Genomic DNA, 19,634 nt, shown 5'->3' with positions numbered 1-19,634 from the left:
CAGTATTTAAACCTTAGGAAATAAGCTAGAATTAACAAAGGGGTGATTTTAACAGCTGTTTCTATGCTTAGCATTTCAATTTTGCCTGTTCATAACCAGGAAACAAGAGCCAATATTGTAATGCATGTCTGTAATTTCAGTGACTCAAGAGGCTGAGGAAGAAGGATTTTAAGTTCAAGGCTAGTCTCAGCAACTCAGTGGGGCTTTAAGCATCTTAGTGAGAACTTGGCTTGTCTTTAAAAACAAATGGGCTGGAGACGTGATTTGTGATAAAGTGTTCTGAGTCCAGTTCTTGGTACAAAAAAAAAAAAATTCTGCTTTTTTGTGCCACTATCTAACTTCTAAGACAATAATGAAAGATTAATAATTCATGTAATCTAGAGGATGTGAGTTGTGGCTTTGGGGTCACATAGAATTGATCCTGAATTTCAGTAAAGTAGCTTAATATTCATGAGACCTTTAAAATATTCTTTCACACCGAACAGCTATGTAAACCTCATTCATTACAAAAAGCAGAATGAAACGAGTGTCAACATATTAGCAATTCTTTAGCCCTATCTGTACACATAAAGTTGACAATGTGTTTTTACTCCTCTTAGTTCCAAAGTTCAGAGTATGTTTCCAAAACTTTGGATCTGAGCTCTTATTTTTTGTGTGTGACTTATGTAAATCTGTGACTATGAAAGTGTATTAGTCAGGAAATATTTTGAATACTTTGCTTTTGCTTTCATGACACTGTCGTCTCCATGAGAATGAGCCCACCTTAATTTATTTGATTCTGAGAAGAAGGGTGCATTTTTTGGCAACCATATCTCCCTCTGAAGTTCAGTAACCTTACCAACTATCACCTAATGCAGTAAAAAGATCCCATATGAACCCAGGCTTAATTTATGATAAGCCCACACTTGAGACAATAATTTTTATATGGTTTCTTCTTATTCAGTGATAGATATCTAATTCACTAAACATGGGCTGAATGCCAGGATTCAATCACATGTGGAACAGAAGTTATGTGAAAAACATATTGTGCCTTATAGGTACTGGTTAAATTTTTATTAATTTAAATTTAAACTTTAGTCTCTTAACAGTATTTATTGAATTATATGGAAATATGTGTAGACTTCTATGCCTTTAATGTTTGATGATATTCTCAGAGTACCCCATACTAAAGAAGAAAATTGAAATCACAACCCTGCATTAGGCTAAAGACAAAACTGTAAAATAATTTTTTTTTTATATGTTTAGACTCTAGTTTCTGGGTTACTGATGATCTGATGACCTAGAGTCTTCTCTCCAGTGATACCAATCTCTTTTGGTTAAAGTATGATATCTAAAATGAAAATGGATCTGTGCCCAGAATCCTGTGAGAAACAGTTTCCACTTTTGTACACTTCTGAGTTGTAGATGGCTTCTCTCTCAAAGTGCAGAGTCTCTCCTGTTCTTTGGCCCTGAGAGAATGTTGTTTGGTATGTTTATTCCATAACCTATGACACAGAACTGAGTTGTCCATTTTTTTTCATCTTGCTGAGGTCAGGGTATTTATGGATCTCAAACATGGAATATAGCTGTGGTGAACATAGATATCCCTGAGAGGTCAAGAGTGAATTTTAGGATGAAGCTTGAAAAATACATTTATTTATTTGTCAATTTATATTTTCAAAAATAACAATAATTTGGATATAGTGGTTTAAGTTATTAAATTGATTTAAGCTGTCCTTCTTAATTTTTATTATGAATACTAGAAATTTTTATTATACTAATGCATTATATTGTTTTTCCCTCTTGGAAAATATTAATGCCTTAGGACATTGCTTAGAAGTTTAAAATAAAATTTGCTTTCTCATAAGACCAGACAGCACAAAAGTTAAATGAAATTTTAAAGTAATTTTGATAAAATTTTTATTCATAAAAGTATATATTTTGGGTGTGTGGGAGATCTTGCCTCTTGGTTTTATTTTCCCCATTGGGTTTCTCCCCACTGAAATTAAGTTTTCATCACATGAGAAGAACATTACATAATCTTTTACTTTTCTCCCTCTCACTAAGGTGTGGCTGTAGAGTTTAAGAGTGGTGAGGAAATACAAATGATGAGAAGTGATGAGATGTCATTCCAAGTCCTCATCAGCCTCCCCAGCTCAAGTGCATTTTTTATTGAGCTGGCTGAATATCTGTTCATTTGCTCTACTCTTTATATTAAATTTTGCAGCTTTTTACCCTTTTTTCAATCCTTGTTAGTTACCACCAGATTTTTCCATGACATCATTTACTCTAGGGCCAGAAACATCTGGTCTGGTGGTCTGCACCTTGGTATTCTCGCCCTTCCCTCTTACTAGGTGAGGACAATCTGACAGAGGCCTCACTCTATTTATCAAGGTGAGAGGAAGTGATTTGTTCATGTCTGAGGGCAATACTGCAGGGCTTCTTTAGGCATGCCTGGTGAGACTGCATGTTTCAAACTGAAGTTTTTAAAATGGAGTTTTTTAGGCCAGGCCTAAACACAATAGTGTAGTTAATTTGTCCAAAATTAAGGTGTTTTTTTTTTTGTTTGTTTGTTTCTTTAATGTATTTGTCCTCAATTGAATTTTTTTCTTTTTTCTTTTTTTTTTTGTACCAGGTATTTAACTTCCCCAGTCCTTTTTTTTGTATTTATTTATAGTGAGGGTCTCACTTAGTTGCTTAGTGCCTTTTTTTTGCTGATGGTAGCTTTGAACTCATGATACCCATGTATAATTCTTCTGTGCCACAGGGGTTATGGCCTGTGCCACCAAGTTTGTTTCAACTGAATTTTTAAATATGTAAAACAACTTTATTAAATTGACATTTAGAAGCATTATTCGTAATATTCAAGCAAACTCCTTTGTCCTGGTGTGGCAGGAAATAAAAGTGAAACTGGACTTTAATTTAAATAACAAGAAAGTTCAATTGCAAGGGCTTAATTAGAACACAGATAATTAGAAGGTTACAGGCCATAAAGCACTGTTGTACTTGTTTAAAATATTTTTTTCTTAGTTGTAGATGAACAAAATACTATTATTATTATTATTATTATTATTATTATTATTATTATTATGGGTCCAGTATCAAACAGACTGTCTCATGCATAATAGCCAAGCACTCTACTACTGAGCAACAACCCTAAATCCTTACCTGGTATTTTTTTAATATTTATTTATATTTTATTTATTTATATGTGGTGCTGAGAATTAAGCTCAGGGCCTCATATATGCTAGGCAAGCACTGTACCACTGAGCCACACCTTCAGCTCTTTCCTGGTATTTTTAAATACCTGTTTTACATAAATTTTAATTAGTAGCTTTAACCCTTTTCCAATATCTGTTTGGAGTAAATCAATAACCTAGAAATCAGTGAAGCAAAGTCTAGTTTTATCTCAAACTCTGATTTTACTTTCTCTTTCTTTCCCAGACCAGACACCTTATCACAGTGTCTGAATTAAGATTCCTCCTTGAGGAATTTACTGTATGTTGTCCACATTCCAAACTCCAAAATTTATCTATTCCTTAGTTTTGGAAAAGTCTTACAGAATTTGTCCAGAGGTACCAAAATTTCTTGGAGTACTCAGAAGAATCCATATCTGAGTCTTGCCTTTTAGGGAGCAGTTTGAATTATAAGTATGCAGCCTTTAAGGCAAGTAGATGGATGATCTGCAGCTGGAAGGAACCTTTTCATCAACCTTTGCATCTAAAAGGCACTTCATTTGATTCCTTTTATTAGATACTGTGAATAAACCTACAATGAAAATGGAAGTGAAGTAATTTCTTTAACAAAATTGTTCCAATTTCTTTAGATATTTATCCAGAATTATAATTACTGGGTTATAGGGCATTTTTTAAACCAAGAATTGTTTTTTATTTTTACTTATTTACGCACTTTACCACTGTGTTACATCCCTATTTTTTTATTATTAGTGGATTATATGGCATTTTTATTTTGAGCTCTTAGGAACCATGATAGGGGCTGGGAATGTGGCTCAAGTGGTAGTGCATTTGCCTGGCATGCATGTGGCCCTGGGTTTTATCCTCAGCACCACGTACAAATAAAGATGTTGTGTCTGCCGAAAACTAAAATGAATAAATAAATATTAAAATTCTCTCTCTCTCTCTCTCTTTCTCTCTCTCTCTCTCTCTCTCTCTCTCTCTCTCTCTCTCTCTTTAAAAAAGAACCATGATTTTTTTTCAAAAGTATATTTATTAACTTTATATTGTAACCAAAATTTTTATCTATGCATGTACACCTATACTCTGGAGTCCCTACTATCTTTCAGATATTTGTTTAGTTTGGTGTGGTTTGGTGCTAGGAATTGAACTCCAGGGGTGATTACCACTGAGTTATGTCTCCAGTCCTTTTCTTTCTTGGAGACAGGTGATATATCACTAATATCTCAATAAGTTGCTTATAGCCTTTCTATGTTGTTAAGGCTGTCTTTCAAATCACAGTCCTCCTGACTTGCCTCTCCAGCCTCCAGTATATTTTCCAGATTTGGCAGATTCTTTTTTTGAGATAAATTGACAGCTTTGATATTTGGGTATTTTTGTGTCTTGGTCACAGCTGATGAAACACTTGTGAAAAATTTTATGGCTCCTAGATATCACCATTTTTTGTATCATTTCTTTCATATTTCCTTCTTTCTTTTTTTTTGTGGTGCTAGAGATTGAACCCAGGGCCTTGTGCATACAAGGCAAGCACTCTAAAAACTGAGTTACATCCTCAGCCACTCTCTCACATTTCTGATCACTAGAGGTGATGATGATAATTGGGAATTTTGTCCCAAATGTGGTACATTTCTTAAGACTGGACTAATATCCAGTGTATCTAAATCTCTCTACTCATTCATGATTTTGCCAAAGAGATACTCACAGTAGTTTTTTTTTATTAAATTCATTTATAGATGGAGGGAGATTATCTCATTTAATATTCTGCTTTCTTTTTAACATTATTCCCTATTAATATTTGCTTTTTATAGTGTTGCTAAGTTTGTAACTGACTATCTTGCACATTCTGCACACACACTCTAACAGTGAACTTTGCGTCTATGTCCCAATTCTAACTTTAGGTTGGATAGATTCATTCATTCATGTCTAATGTTATTTTTCATATGGTCAGTTTTACATATGCCTTTCTATTGCTTTTAACAAAACTATTGATCTACATATGGTTTCAGATTTGGTTTATATTATGATATATTGGTCTGTATTATTGCAATATAGTTTCATAATATACATTAAATGTGTCTCATAACAATAACTATATTATTTGTTTTTTTATTAAAGGTTTTGCGGTATTTTACATATATTTTATTTCTAAGATAATTTTTTTGGTCCCTTCTTTTCTTTTCTTTTATTTGGTCCTTGGAATTAAACTCAGGGGAATTGAGCCACATCCCCAAACCTCTTTTGTATGACTTTTAGAGACGGTGTCTCACTGAGTTGCTTAGGGCCTCACTTTTGCTGATGCTGGCTTTGAGCTCACAATACACCTGTCTCTGCCTCCCAAGGTACTGGGATTACAATTGTGCACCAACAGGTCCAGCTCTCTTCTTTTATTTAAAGAAAAACATGCTAAAATTTTCATAGGAAAATATTATATATTAAATTGAGTTAAAATAGTTGTCTTTGTAATGATTAATTTTATTTACACACATGCTATTTTATGTGCTTTTGTAAATTTTTATTTAGTTTGTGATAAGTTCCACATATTTTCCTTGAAATCCATTATACATGTGATGTATTTAACAGATATAACTTCAGTATAATACTTATGTGGTATTTTGTACTCTAATTAAACCAAAAATCTTTCTGGGTTCCACAAACCATTTTTTCTCAAACTTTATTATTTTTATTTTTGTGAATCACCTCCTCTTTCCTCCTATGCTGCAGATTTCTAATGTATTGACAAGTATAGCTCTAGTCTTATGCTGTCACATACTTGTACACTGTGATTGTACACACATACTATAATTTCTACAGGTCTAAGCTGCTTGGTGAGGAGTATTTCATATATATATGTACCGTTTTCATGATGAAATAACAGCAATTTCTACTCCATCTTAAGTTCATGATAATTTGTTCTGTGTCCTCATCAATACATTGTATTCTTTTTGTTGTTGTTTTTTCTTACAGGAAATTTAAATCAGGGGCACGCAGAGACTGGGTCACACATAGTTGCCCAGGGCCTTGCTATGTTTCTGAGGCTGGCTTTAAACTCAGGATTATCTTGACTTAGCCTCACAATCCATTGGGATTAGAGGTGTGTGCCATGAAATCTGGTTATGTTTTATTTTTATATTGAAATATATATTACTTCTGAAAATAATTTATTCTTGATATTAAGAAAGCATAGAATACCATTTCCCCCCGCAAATACCCCCCTTTTTTATAAACGTTATCAATTTTTTTTGAAAAGATGTTAGTAGTGCCAGATGTATAATTTATTAATGTCTAAGTGGCTAGATTATTATTATTATTATTATTATTATTATTATGCTATGTATTAGTTACAAAACTGTATCTGTTAATATTATTATAAGGTATATACTCTTTTCTATAACTTCATAGCATACATCAGTGTATATTAAAATGACCTTTTGGGGGTTGGGAGGTGAGGGGAGGGATCATGGGGTTAGAAATGATGGTGAAATATGATGTATATTGTTATATAAAGTACATGTATAAAGAAGTGAATTCATGTAAATATAATTTGTATAAAACCAGAGAAATGAAAAATTGTGCTCCATATGTGTAATAAGAATTGTAATGCATTCTGTTGTCATATATAATTAAAAAAAATTTAAAAATTAAAGATAAATGATGGCATTATGTTCTAACTGAAAATAAGTATTACTCCTTTTAAAAATTGAGAAAAAAAGTCTGTTGGTCAGTTGTAAACTTTATACAGTTTATAAAATGTATCCTGAACATTTGGTAATACATAAACCTAGATGTAGGTATTTATAGTGTTGTTTCAGCAAAATTAAAACAAAATACTGTGGAGTTTATTTTTTGCAATGTATACTCATAATTATATGAGATGCATTTTGTACATATACATGTATAGTACCATTATATATAATTAATAATTGATCATTACATCTCACATTAACTACATTTATTTCAAATTAATTTGTCTTTTGAAAGCCCCAATATATGACACTCTTGGATATATACACTTGGTGTGTCTTCAAATTTGTCACTTTTATGTATTATGTTCTTTTTTTATTCTCCTTTTTATAGAATTTCTTTTTCCAAATTATTGAGATTAATGAATTTTAAACAATTCAGTTTAACAGTGCAGTCTGTAGATTTTCTTTTTTAACCTAAGACAAAATACATCCCAATTTAATAGGCTTATTGTTATGTAAATGACTTTTAAAAACCTGCATATATAACACCCTAACCTGACCTTACTCTGGACTATTGATATCTGGGTGGAGGGGATCTCAAAGTGATCCATGGAAAAGGCAGAACAGGGATGGGTCAGGATGTGAGATTGGTGGATGCTGAGTATGTAGTAGTGAGTATTCATGAAAAATTATTGGTGGAATAGGTATGGGTAGAGAAAAAAAAAAGTGCTGTGAAGGGAAGAACGGAAAGAATGACCAGCTCAAGAATTCAGATTTAAAAAGTCTAATGGTGGATCAATGGTAGTATGAGGGTAAAGGGTAGTTTCTTTGGATGCAGAAATAAGGTAGAAATGAAAGAAGAAGGTAACTCTGGCACAGTCCCCAAGAGAAAGAGTCAAATGAACACTACTCTCTATATTTATGCTATATATATTTAATGTTATAGAAGTTTGTATATATATATATATTGCAAACTTCTATAGCATTAGATTAAAGTCAGCCAGCCTCAGCAACTTAGTGAGGCTCTAAGAAAATTAGTGAAACCCTTTTTCTTTATAGAATAATTTATTAAAGGCTGAGAGTGTTTCTTAATAAAAAAGCATATCTGATTTCAATTTGTCATATGAGAGAGAGAGAGAGAGAGAGAGAGAGAGAGAGAGAGAGAGAGAGAGAGAGAATAAAAAAAAGTAATCAGTGACCCTATTAGTGTCAAGGATGTGAATAATTTAAAAGTAATAGTGAGCTAGTTGGAAAACTCATCTAGGTTATTAACTACTGCTTGGGAAGTTAGCTTACTCTCCAAAATATAAAAGTGTGAGAGGAATTCTTTATTAAAGTGTATATAAGAAAAAAGAAGACTTTTGACTTAGCTTTTAGGTGACCCAGACTGGGTCAACTTTAGCAGGTGATTAGGGTTGTGCAAAGATGATAAATCCTTGAGTTATTTGGAATAATGTGATTTATGTAGTCTTCATAAATAAAGATTGAGGTCTAATATAAATCAGGCTTGGCAAATATTGAAAAGTAAATGTATAAATAAACACATAAAACAATATTTAACCAAAAGTCAACATTCAGAATATTTATGCAATTATGTAATCACAGTAATGTAAAAACAATGACAGCTAAGGAAAAAGTGAATTAATAAAAAACAAATAAATAATTTAATGAATAAATTAATTAATGAATATCTAACAAGTGCAAAAATGTAACGTGACTGGAATTGTCAAAGTCAGCTTGTAGCCATGAAAAAGTGTAAAGGTACATAGAAATGGTGTTTTACTACTGTGACATACTCTATGAACAGTAAATTCCACTTTTAGGTGGGAAGAGTTGAACACAGAACCCATTCACATGGCTCTATCACTTGGGCACTGTGCCAAAAATTACCTTTTTCTTTCCCTCAAATTTTATTGCTGCTTCCAAGAACACTACCCTCTATATTCACGCTATCATTGTAGACTTGTAGCATGTGAACCCCTCTAATGTTCAAGTTTTTCTTCTTTTTTTTCATTGCTCTTTTTCTCCCTACCCCCATATCATCCAACAGTTCTTATTTTGTATAGCAAAATCTACATACTCCACAATCACCAGTCTTATATCTTACTATATCCATTTCCTACCTTGTGCATGACCACTTTGAGATCCCCTCCATGAAAACATCAATAGTCCAAAGTGATCAGAATGGGGGTAAAATTTGCAGACTATTAAATGTTAGTTACACAACAAGAAAGCTATAAAAAGTGGGCTTCATTTAAAGGTGAAAATAAAAAGAAAATCTTTAGACTTTACTAGTTAAAATAAAGGATCAAAAATTTATGAGTCTCAATAATTTGAATTATACCTGTGAGTCACTTTTTTTGGGGTAAGGGATATAAGGACATTGCTAATGAGTTTAAAGCTCAAACTTTTTTTATGAGAAAAAGAATATAAAAATTTAAAAAAAATTAAAGTAATTGTGATATCATTCATATATATATATATGAATATATATATATATATATATTCACAAATTGCTTTAACCTTATAAACAGTTATAAGTGTCAATACATTTCTCTCTGGGCTAGGTCCTATTATAGGAAGAAAACTTTGCCTTAAAATAACCCCATACAGAGGCATTTAATGCAATTAACAGGCCTCAAATAATAATAATAATAATAATAATAATAATAATAATAATAATAATAATAATAAAGTGAGGTGGGGAGGATTTCAGGGTTATGAAGCATACCTGTAATATAAGTTACTTGAAAAGACATCACAGAAGAATTTTATACACTGTCTGAAGACATATATGTATGTATTATTTATAAAAAGTGTTTATGAGTTCTGTACTGAGGGTGCACAAGTCCAATACACAGTCTTTTTTTGTTGTAAATGGACACAGTACCATTAGTAGTTTGTTGGCTTTTTAAAAATATTTATTTTTAGTTTTTGGTGGACACAACATCTTTGTTTGTATGTGGTGCTGAGGATCGAACCTGGGCCGCCCGCATGCCAGGCGAGTGCACTACCTCTTGAGCCACATCCCCTCTTGGGTGGCTTTTTAATGCGGTGCTGGGTGTTCAACCCAGTACTTCATGCATGCTAGGGAAGTTCTCTACCACTGATCCATACATAACCCTAGTCCCCAAAGTGCTTTCCTTAATCTTTTTTTTTTGGGGGGCGGGGTGAGAGTGAGTGCGTGTAGGGCAGAGGATTTAATCCATGGCCTTATATGAGCAAAACAAGCACTCTACTGACTAAGCTATATTCTCAGCCCTGATCTGTAGTCTTTTAACAATGACAGCCTGTCTTTCAGACTTTGATTCTGCACCCACTTGGCTGAGGTTGGAGGCAGTGCCTGAAGCCTTTACCAATCAGTCTCTTAAGTGAGAACTGTCCAATCCTCATGCAGCCAGTGATGAGGGGGAGGGCTTCCACAATCCTCTGTTCCCTTGGTGTCTGGAGCTCTACATTTTTTTAATCTTTTTGTAGGCTTCTGTCCTGGATCCAGAGCCCAGGTGTCTGTGCTATGCAGAATCTGAAAACAAACCACAGGGAGAATGCTGAGAACCCTGAGAGCCAGGAAACAGTAAGTGTGCCTTGTTATCTTGAGACTGGGTAGGAAGGTGGCTTAAAGCTGACAGGAGTGGCAATGGTGGAAACTGGCAGTCATGGCTAGAGACTCCTCCTGGTCCTCTCCAGAGTCTTGTGGCCAGAGGGTCTCTCTGTGGTAGCTTAGCCTTCATCTCCCTCTGACTAGTCTAGTGAGGCTTAGATCAGCAGTTGAAAACCTGGGCATTTTGTTCCATAATTGTATGGTGTTTTCAGCTTCTTTCTAAAGCCCTTTGTGGGCTTCCATGTGCCATGAGTCCAGCATGTCTCCAGATTGCATAGTGAAGACTGAGATAATTATCAGGAGAGAACTCCAAATCCATTTATTGTATTCATGCATGAGAGAGGCTGTTAATTTTAGAGCTTGTTAATTTTAGAGCTTGTTACTCATGAGGGTTTGTTTGTATTTATTTTTTTATTTATCTATCTATCTATCTATCTATCTATCTATCTATCTATCTATTTATGTGTGTACTGTTTTCCTTTTAGTACCAGAAATTCAACCCAGAGGTGTTCATCCAGTGATTGACATTCCCACCCCTTTTTTTATATTTTTATTTAGAGACAGGTTCCCTTTGAATTTCTTAGGGCCTCACAAATTTGATGGTGCTGGCTTTTAACTCATTCTCTTCATGAGTCCTGAGATTTTTTAATGTAGGGGAAACAGTATCTCAAATCCAGAACAAAAATCTGAAATCCAGAATGTCAGTTTAGCTCTCCATAGGTCTCAGAATAAACCCCTAGTTTTCTAGCTCTCTGTTCACATATCCAAAACTAGGGTTCTCTGTTCACAAATAATAAGTATAAAATAGAATAGATAGTATAATTACCATGTAATGCTGAGAATGGGCTTCACTCAAACACACTTGGTGGCTAATTGAAATATGTTAATGAGCACCATTAAGGCCTATTTCAAGTGTAAAAGACCTTGTAGCCCACTTGTGGGAACACCTTCAACAAAGTCCTTTGTCCCAAGGGTGATTCCTGATTGAATTTGAAGAAAAAAGGATGGATCACAGAAAGAATGAAAGTGAAACCATATGGTAGTCAGGATGCCTTTTCCAAAGCCTATTCTAAATGCATTATGGTCTGTGTTCTGCCCAAAACCATCAGTAAACTTCTAAGATGGCACACAAAAATGATTTTTTTTTTTTCCCCAGGGATCATTCCTCATACCACATGGTGGGTGTTCTATTTCTTCTTGCTTAAATAGATTTTTTTTCTTCAAAAATTATGAGACAAGCACCCAGATTCAATTTGCAATCTGAGAAATTTTGGTTCATCTCAAATCTCCACTTTCAGCATTATTAATCATTATTTTCCCATGTTTTATTTCAAATGTATGCATCATTTATAATGTTTTTCTTCAAGAACTGGAGGACATTTTAAAAGATTTTAATTTATCATCTGAGATTTTCACATGAGAAGAAGAATAAAATTAGGTGACATTAAAAAGAATGAATCCTAAATGAGGTTTATGTGTCCCAATTAAGGAGTTTAAAAAACTGTAATGGGTCATCAATTGAGGGTTTATTTATTAATTAATTTGTTTCTTTATTTATTTATGGTCAGACAATCTGGGGTTGTGGCTCAGTGATAGAGCACTCACCTAGCACATGCAAGGTCCTGGGTTCGATCCTCAGCACCACATAAAAATAAATAAATAAAAAATAAAAAAATAAATAACCCACAGAAACATTCCAAACATTTCAGGAAACTCTTTTATTTAGGTGTGACAAGAAAAAATAAAATTGGGACTAATTTGAATTTAAATTGCATGTAATTTAAATCTCTCTCTCTCTCTCTCTCTCTCTCTCTCTCTCTCTCTCTCTCTCTCTTTCTGTACTGGGGATTAACCCCAGGGCCTCATGTTTAGAAGGCTAGCACTCTACAAGCTGAACTGTTTACTCAGCCCCATTTTTGTTTTGGAGGGGAGACCAGGGATTGAAGTCAGGGGCACTCTACCACTGAGCCACATCCCTACCCCTATTTTGTATTTTACTTAGAGACAGAGTTTCACTGAGTTGCTTAGTGCCCTACCATTGATGAGAGTGGTTTTGAATTCATGATCCTTATGTCTCAGTCTTGTAAACAGCTGATATTACAGGCATGCACCAACATGCCTGGCCAACTTCAATCTTTTTTTTTTTTTTTTTAAAGAGTGAGTGTGAGAGAGAGAGAGAGGGAGAGAGAGAGAGAATGTTCTTAATATTTATTTTTTAGTTTTTGGAGGACACAACATCTTTGTTTTGTATGTGGTGCTGAGGATCAAACCTGGGCCACACGCATGCCAAGCGAGTGCGCCACTGCTTGAGCCACATCCCCAGCCCCAACCAACTTCAATCTTAAGGGCTAAAGTACACACAAATTAGATCAAAGTCCATGTCAATGTCTTATTATATATATATATAATTTGTTGATAGACCTTATATTATATTATATTTACTTATCTGTAGAGCTGAGAATTGATTCCAGTGCCTCACATGTTCCAGACAAGTGAGCTCCAATGAGCCCCATCCCCAGCCCCCTGGTACATTTTTTATGGGGGATATTGAAGATTGAACTCATGAACACTTTACTACTAAGACAAATCCCCAGGATTTTTTTTTTAACTTTATTTAGAGACAGGATCTCACTGAGTTTCTTAGCACCTTGCTTCTGCTAAGGCTGGCATTGAACTTTCGATAATTCTTCCTCACCCTCTTCAGCGACTGGGATTACAGGCTTGCACGAACACACCCAGCCCCTGGTACATTTTTAATATCTGTTTTATGTAGATTTTAACCAGTAGCCTTAACTTTTTTTCTAATATATATTTCATTTCAATACATAACCCCGAAATCAGTGAAACAGAATCTATTTTTTATCTCCAACACTGCTTTTGGTTATGTCAGTGTCTGAGTTAAGATTCCCTATTAAAGAGTTTACTATGTCTTGTATTCTCATTCTGACCTCCCATATTACCTAGTTCTGAGTTTTAGAATATCTGAAACAAGGTTCCCAGAGATTCCAAATTTTTTGGAGTATTTAGAAAACACCACTCTCTGAGTCTTGCCTTCTAGGGACCAGTTTGAATTTTTAGTGTGTAGCTTCTGAAGGGATGGACTAATTGGATACTTTGCAGCTGGAAGACATTTTCTGATATACTTTCTATCTAAAAGGTACTTTATTTGTTTCCTTTTATTAGATACTGTGAATAAAGGTACAATAAAAATAGATGTGTGGCAATATATTTAGCAAAAGGATTCCAATTTTTTTACATATATACCCAGAGTTATTATTACTGGATTGTATGGCATTTTTTTTTTTACCAAGAATTATTATTTATATCTTTTTATTTATTTAAATACTGGAGATTAACCCCAGGGCACTTTACCAGTGTGCTACATACCCAGTCTCCAACACTTTTATTTATTTATTTATTTTTGAGAGAGGGTTTTACTGAGTTTCTTAGGACCTTGCCAAGTTCTTGAGGCTGGTCTTTAACTTGAGAATAAACCCCTAGTTTTCTACCTCTTATTCTCCTAAGCCACTGGGAGTACAGGCATGTACAATTTTGCACTGCTACCCCACATCATTACTAGTGGATTATGTGGCATTTTTATTTTGGGCTTTTAAAGAACCTTAAGAGTTTTATAAAAATATATTTATTAAATTTATATTGTCACCAACATTTTTACATATTTGTGTACCCTGGAATCCCTATTAATTATGAGATATTTGCTTTGTTTTGTATGGTTTGGTGCTGAGTATTGAACCCAGAGGTGCATACCACTGAGATACATCCACATTCTTTTTTATGTTATATTTTGAGACAGGCTCTCATTAAGTTGATTGTAGCCTTGTTATGTTATTGAGGCTGTCTTTGTACTAACAATTCTCCTGTGTCATTCTCCATAGCTTCTAGAATTTCAGGCATATGTCACCATAGATGACAATTTTAGATGTTTATAATAGCCATTCCAACAGCACTGCATAGGCTGAATAAAATCTATTTGATTAATTCATTAAATCCCTGAGGCAAGTTTATGTGAAGTAGCCAGTGTAGGAGTGTGGAATGTGATAGACATTATTATCTAAAGTACATATATGGGGCTGGGGATGTGGCTCAAGTGGTAGTGTGCTCGCCTGGCATGCATGCGGCTGGGGTTCAATCCTCAGCACCACATACAAACAAAGATGTTGTGTCCGCCGAACACTAAAAAATAAAAATATTAAAATTCTCTCTCAATCTCTCTCTCTCTCTAAAAAAAAAAAGTACATATATGAAGACAGGAATTGATGTGAACATATTTTATATACAAACAGAGGTGTGAAAAATTGTTCTATATGTGTAATAAGAATTGCGATGCATTCCACTGTCATGTATTTTAAAAGTAAAACAAAAAAGTCTATATATATTGCTGAGAATCAAACTCAGTTCTTTGCACATGCTAGAAAAGTAGTCAACAACTGAGGCACAACTCCAGCCCATGTACCCAGCTTTTTATACTCTCTTTGTAGTAATCAGAAACAACTTTAAAAATTAAAATTGCATTTATATCACTTTTCCTAGTACAGTAATATATTACTAACTAAATTTATTCTTATTATTTTTAAAAAATAATCTAATGGATAACTGTTAGTTTTTCCAGAGATTATTTTATCACTTCTTTAGGGCTTGGTGAAGGGTCTTTTTTTTCAGAATATAGATGTCTTCTATTATCAAATGGGTCCATGCTAAGTGTGTTGAAAATAGTGATTCTAAAAGTTCACACAATCCACACATTTCCAAGACTATAGGGGAAAGGGAAAGACAATAATCACAACCAAGAAACCATTTCCCGTGGAAGCATAGTATCAGTGTCCAACCTGGAGTGTAATCCAGATCTTTCAGTGGTAAGGTTGTTTAAGAACCACAACCATAGGTTTTTGGGATTCTCTAAATTACACTGAATGACTTTGAATCACTTACTCTTCTTCAAGATAAAATTTCTGCTTCCTACTTAAAAAAAAAAAAAAAAAAAACTATGAATGAGAAAGGTGAATGAGACTTAAGTTCTGTGGAGGTACTGAGGTTGACTTTTTTTTTTTAACTTTAATATTTATTTATTTTTTTTAGTTATTGGCAGACACAACATCTTTGTTTGTATGTGGTGCTGAGGATCGAACCCGGGCCTCACGCATGCCAGGCGAGTGCGCTACCGCTTGAGCCACATCCCCAGCCCCCTGAGGTTGACCTTTAATTATAGTTTATAAATAGTCAAATAAGAAGGGCCTTAGTGTTGTCTCATCTTTTCCAACACATGATATGGAATACTTAGATGAACTGACATGAAATAGTGAAAATGCATTTCAGGGAAGTGATATCACAGAAATTTTCAGGTTAGAATCTTGGAAATGTGGGCAAAATATATTCATATACATATGCATTTCTATAGAAAAAAATAAGTGATAAGTACATGAGTATGAGGGTAAATTCAGTGTGCCTCATGCATTGTAGGATGAAGGTAATGATAAAATAGTAACTGAGGAGATCAAGAACTCTATAATTGTGGGAGATATTAATAGCAATTTAGAAAAAGAAAGTATAGTTAAATCCCTTTAGGTTTGCCTCTGTCCTCTGTTCCTCTTATGAATTTGATTCTATAAAATGAGATTATGTGGGTATGGTTCTCTCTGAATTTATGTTTTCTTTTGTTTTTAGGATTTTGTCAGCTATGTCATGTAAAGCCCTGTCTTAATCTCACTTTGGGGGCTCTTTTACCTCCTGTTCTGGACTGCAGAGCAGAGACTCACCTCATTCTGTGCAATGAATTGACTTTTGACAATCTTTGCAAACAATGGTTGGAAGAAGCATATTGGAGGGTCTTTCATATCCTATAATATGGTGTTCAGACCCTGTGGGTTAAAGGGTAGTTACTTGCTATGTTAGAAACATCTTCCCTATGAGAAGGGCTTATATATATATACATATACATATATATATATATATATATATATATATATATATATATATATATATATATATATATATAAGGTTTTATATATATTTGTTTTGGAAGCCCCATAAACACAGAAGAGAAGCATTTATGGTTACAAACAAAGGAATGCCAGAAGCCATTAGATATGAGGAAATACAAAAAAATAAAATGTTCTCTTAGAGCTTTTAGAGGTAAAAAGTTTATTTCTGTTTTGTGTAAGAAAACTAAATTTCTCTTTGGCCTGACAATATTTTGATGTTTTAAACTTGCTTGCAATTTCTCCCTGTGTTTTGGATTCACTTATGCCTGGCTATCCCTTACCAGATAACCACCCTCTCTAAAACCTTCCTGGTGCCTCATAAATTCTGGCTCCCGCTGACCAAATTACATTTCTCTCTAAACCTCAGTGGCAGCTCATAAATTCTAAGGTCTGGAGCTGAATTTATTTTCTACGTTGAAATGTTAGCCATGTGGATCCTTAACCTGCTATTTGCCTTTGTACTATGATTGTCAAAATCTTGTTAGCTGTAAGTACCTTAGACACCCACCTCCTTTGTAACTTTTTGTGCTGTAAAAACTTTTTCCTGAAGATCAGGGGGATGATCTCTAGCATGGAATCTTGTAAGAGACCATCCTGGCCAGCTTTTGTGTACACAATACAATATTGATTTAATTTGATTTGAAATTTGAGTTGGTGGTCTTTTCTTTGTGTTTTGGTTTAACATTAACTTTTTTTTAACTTCACTATAAATAAAACCAAAGAACACAACAAAATTCCTGTAAATGAGCCAGGTGCATAAAAATAGTCATTCTTTATTGCAAGCACAGAATTCATTATAAAAATGATATAAGCTTAAAAATTAAAAGATATCTCAAATATCAAGGGAGTTTAGGAGTTAAATTTTTTTCTTTCAGAATATAGGTAGCAAAATAGGAGAAAAGAGAAAATGTGAAGCATAAATATATTAAGTTATATGCAAAAAAATCACCAAAATATTTATTACAAAAAAAATCATATCTACAGAAATGGTTCAAGAGAAGCAGTCTTTTTGTCAGAAATAAACATTTGGACAGGAATGGAAGTTTTGGTTCTCTTTTTAAGTAGTTTTACTCCTAGTGAATAATCTTTACACTATTTCTGCGTTTTACTGGTTGGAATTAATTATAATTAATATATCTGCGTAAAAGGTTCTGAATGCAGAAAAATATTATTGCTCATGTTTAAATCACCTACATTATTTGATCTTTCCCTTTTTAAACCAAAAATCTGCATAAAACCATTTCTTAATAAATATCTCTATCTCTGTATATTAGCAGAAACTGAGTTATAAAATTGGCTATGAAAACTTGTCTCTTCGTGTACTTAAAGACTATGAATTTGCTGCTTAGCAATTATGTATAATTCTGTATGGTGCTCTCTAGTTATTTGTGTCTCTATGCCAAGTTTTATACCAAGCTCTTAGTATGTGCCATAATTACTCTATGTAGCAATGTAGGATTTATGTCTTATTTGTGACACTTTGTTCCCAGAACTGTGTCTAAAGGGAAATATGTACAAAATAATTATCCAGGAAAAAAATCTATCTAATATTATATTTTATTTTATATTTATTTATATATTTGTGTATACATACTTTTATTATTTACAAACACACTTTGGTCTGAAACTACAGTGATACTAGTGTATTTTAGCTTCAATTGGTTGTGTGAAACAAACTAAAAAGACTTTTCTCTGTGTTGGTTGGTAATTTCTGCAACCTCAGGAACCTAGTGAATAATAGCATAAATAAATAAGTAACTCTCTAGTTTGAGGCAGAACCACCAAACTCAATGATGTTTTGCTTCTGCTTTCTATCTTGATTATTAGAAACATACCTTTAAATTTACATGGAACACTTTTGGAATTCTGTTCTGTTAGTTCTTCTAAAAAAAAACAATTAAAGTGAAAAATAATGCACTAAATTAAATGATCTAAATTTACTCCCTAAGTGCTAAACCAAGAAAGATAAATAATTAATTTCAAACAATTCATTTCTTAAAATAAATATTTTTTTTCAAATCACCAGAAATTCTGAAAAATTAGAAAATCTAAAAGCTTTAGAAATATCCTAAGGAAATTTCTCTTTTGCTCAGAACAGTAGACTATATCTCCAACTCATTCTTCTCTAGAATTGGACTGTGTGAAAATATGAAAAAAAAAGTGCTAAGATGCCCCACATGGCTTAAAAGTTTTAAAATCCTGAAAGGAGCTCAAATCTGACATTTTTCTACTTTACAAAATACAAAATCTTAAATTTGTGTACTTAAAAAACATTTGCAGAAGTGTAATTCAAAATGACTAAAAAAATGAAAAAAATCATTAAAGACTGACCCACTGAACATGAGGGACTTATAATATTGAATCCCTTATATTAAATGTCTTTTTATCATTGTCAAAATTTTCCATGTTTATATTATCAATATGTTAATCAAAATTTTTATACATTTAATAACAAATATCTAATTTCCTATTTTATTCAGTCTTTTAAAAAATAGTAGTAATTAATATTAATAATTTAATTCTCATACTTGTTAAAGTAGGAAACATATATTTTAAAAGCTATGGCTATAGCAAATGAAAAATCCAGCCTAATTTCCTTTTTAGATTGGGAGGCATCTCATCACAAAGGCATGAAAAGTTAATTTCTGCTTCATTATAAATTACTGTGATTTGTAAACTTGCTTGAAATGCCTGTCAGTGCCTTGAACTCACCCATGTCTGGTTTTCCCTGATAACAACCCTCCCTGAAACTTTAGTGATGACTCATGAATTCTGGCTTTCCCTGACCAAATAACAACTCATTCTGAAACTTTATTGGGGCCTCATAAATTCTGATGTTGTGATCTAAATTTACTCCCTAAGTGCTAAACCATTTACACCATTAACCTACTACGTGCTTGTGAAAATCCTGTTATTCGTGTAAGTTTTCAAGACACCCCACTTTTGTAACTTTTTGTGCTATAAAACTACAGTCCTAGAGAACTGGAGTTCTGTCTTCTTTTCTCATGGGTTTCAGGAAAGACTGTTATGCTCAAATGCGGGACCCCCAAAGGACCACCAGAGACCAAGATCCATGTAAGCACCAAAGAGGTGTTTATTGCAAGCTAGCTCAGTCCCCCCCACACACAGCAACTGGAGGCTTAGAGGCCCTGATCCCGGGGTTTTCAGCAGTTTTATA

At 33.5% G+C, this 19,634-nt stretch overlaps 1 protein-coding gene across 1 annotated transcript in view; it reads left to right on the top strand.

Annotated features, from left to right (window-relative positions):
- LOC124081879 (zinc finger protein 260-like) overlaps positions 1 to 19,634 on the top strand; it is a 64,626-nt gene that overhangs the window by 29,836 nt on the left and 15,156 nt on the right. Inside the window, 1 exon segment of the mRNA XM_046428242.2 lies at positions 10,334 to 10,430. Coding sequence (XP_046284198.1) covers positions 10,371 to 10,430 — 60 coding nt within the window. The 5' untranslated portion in view covers positions 10,334 to 10,370.

Source organism: Marmota monax, unplaced genomic scaffold (genome assembly GCF_021218885.2).
Source record: "Marmota monax isolate L192 unplaced genomic scaffold, Marmota_monax_Labrador192_F-V1.1 WCK01_AAM20220418_F8-fsc00313, whole genome shotgun sequence".
NCBI classification, from domain to species: Eukaryota; Metazoa; Chordata; class Mammalia; order Rodentia; family Sciuridae; genus Marmota; species Marmota monax.
This window is presented reverse-complemented; position numbering and strand designations above follow the sequence as displayed.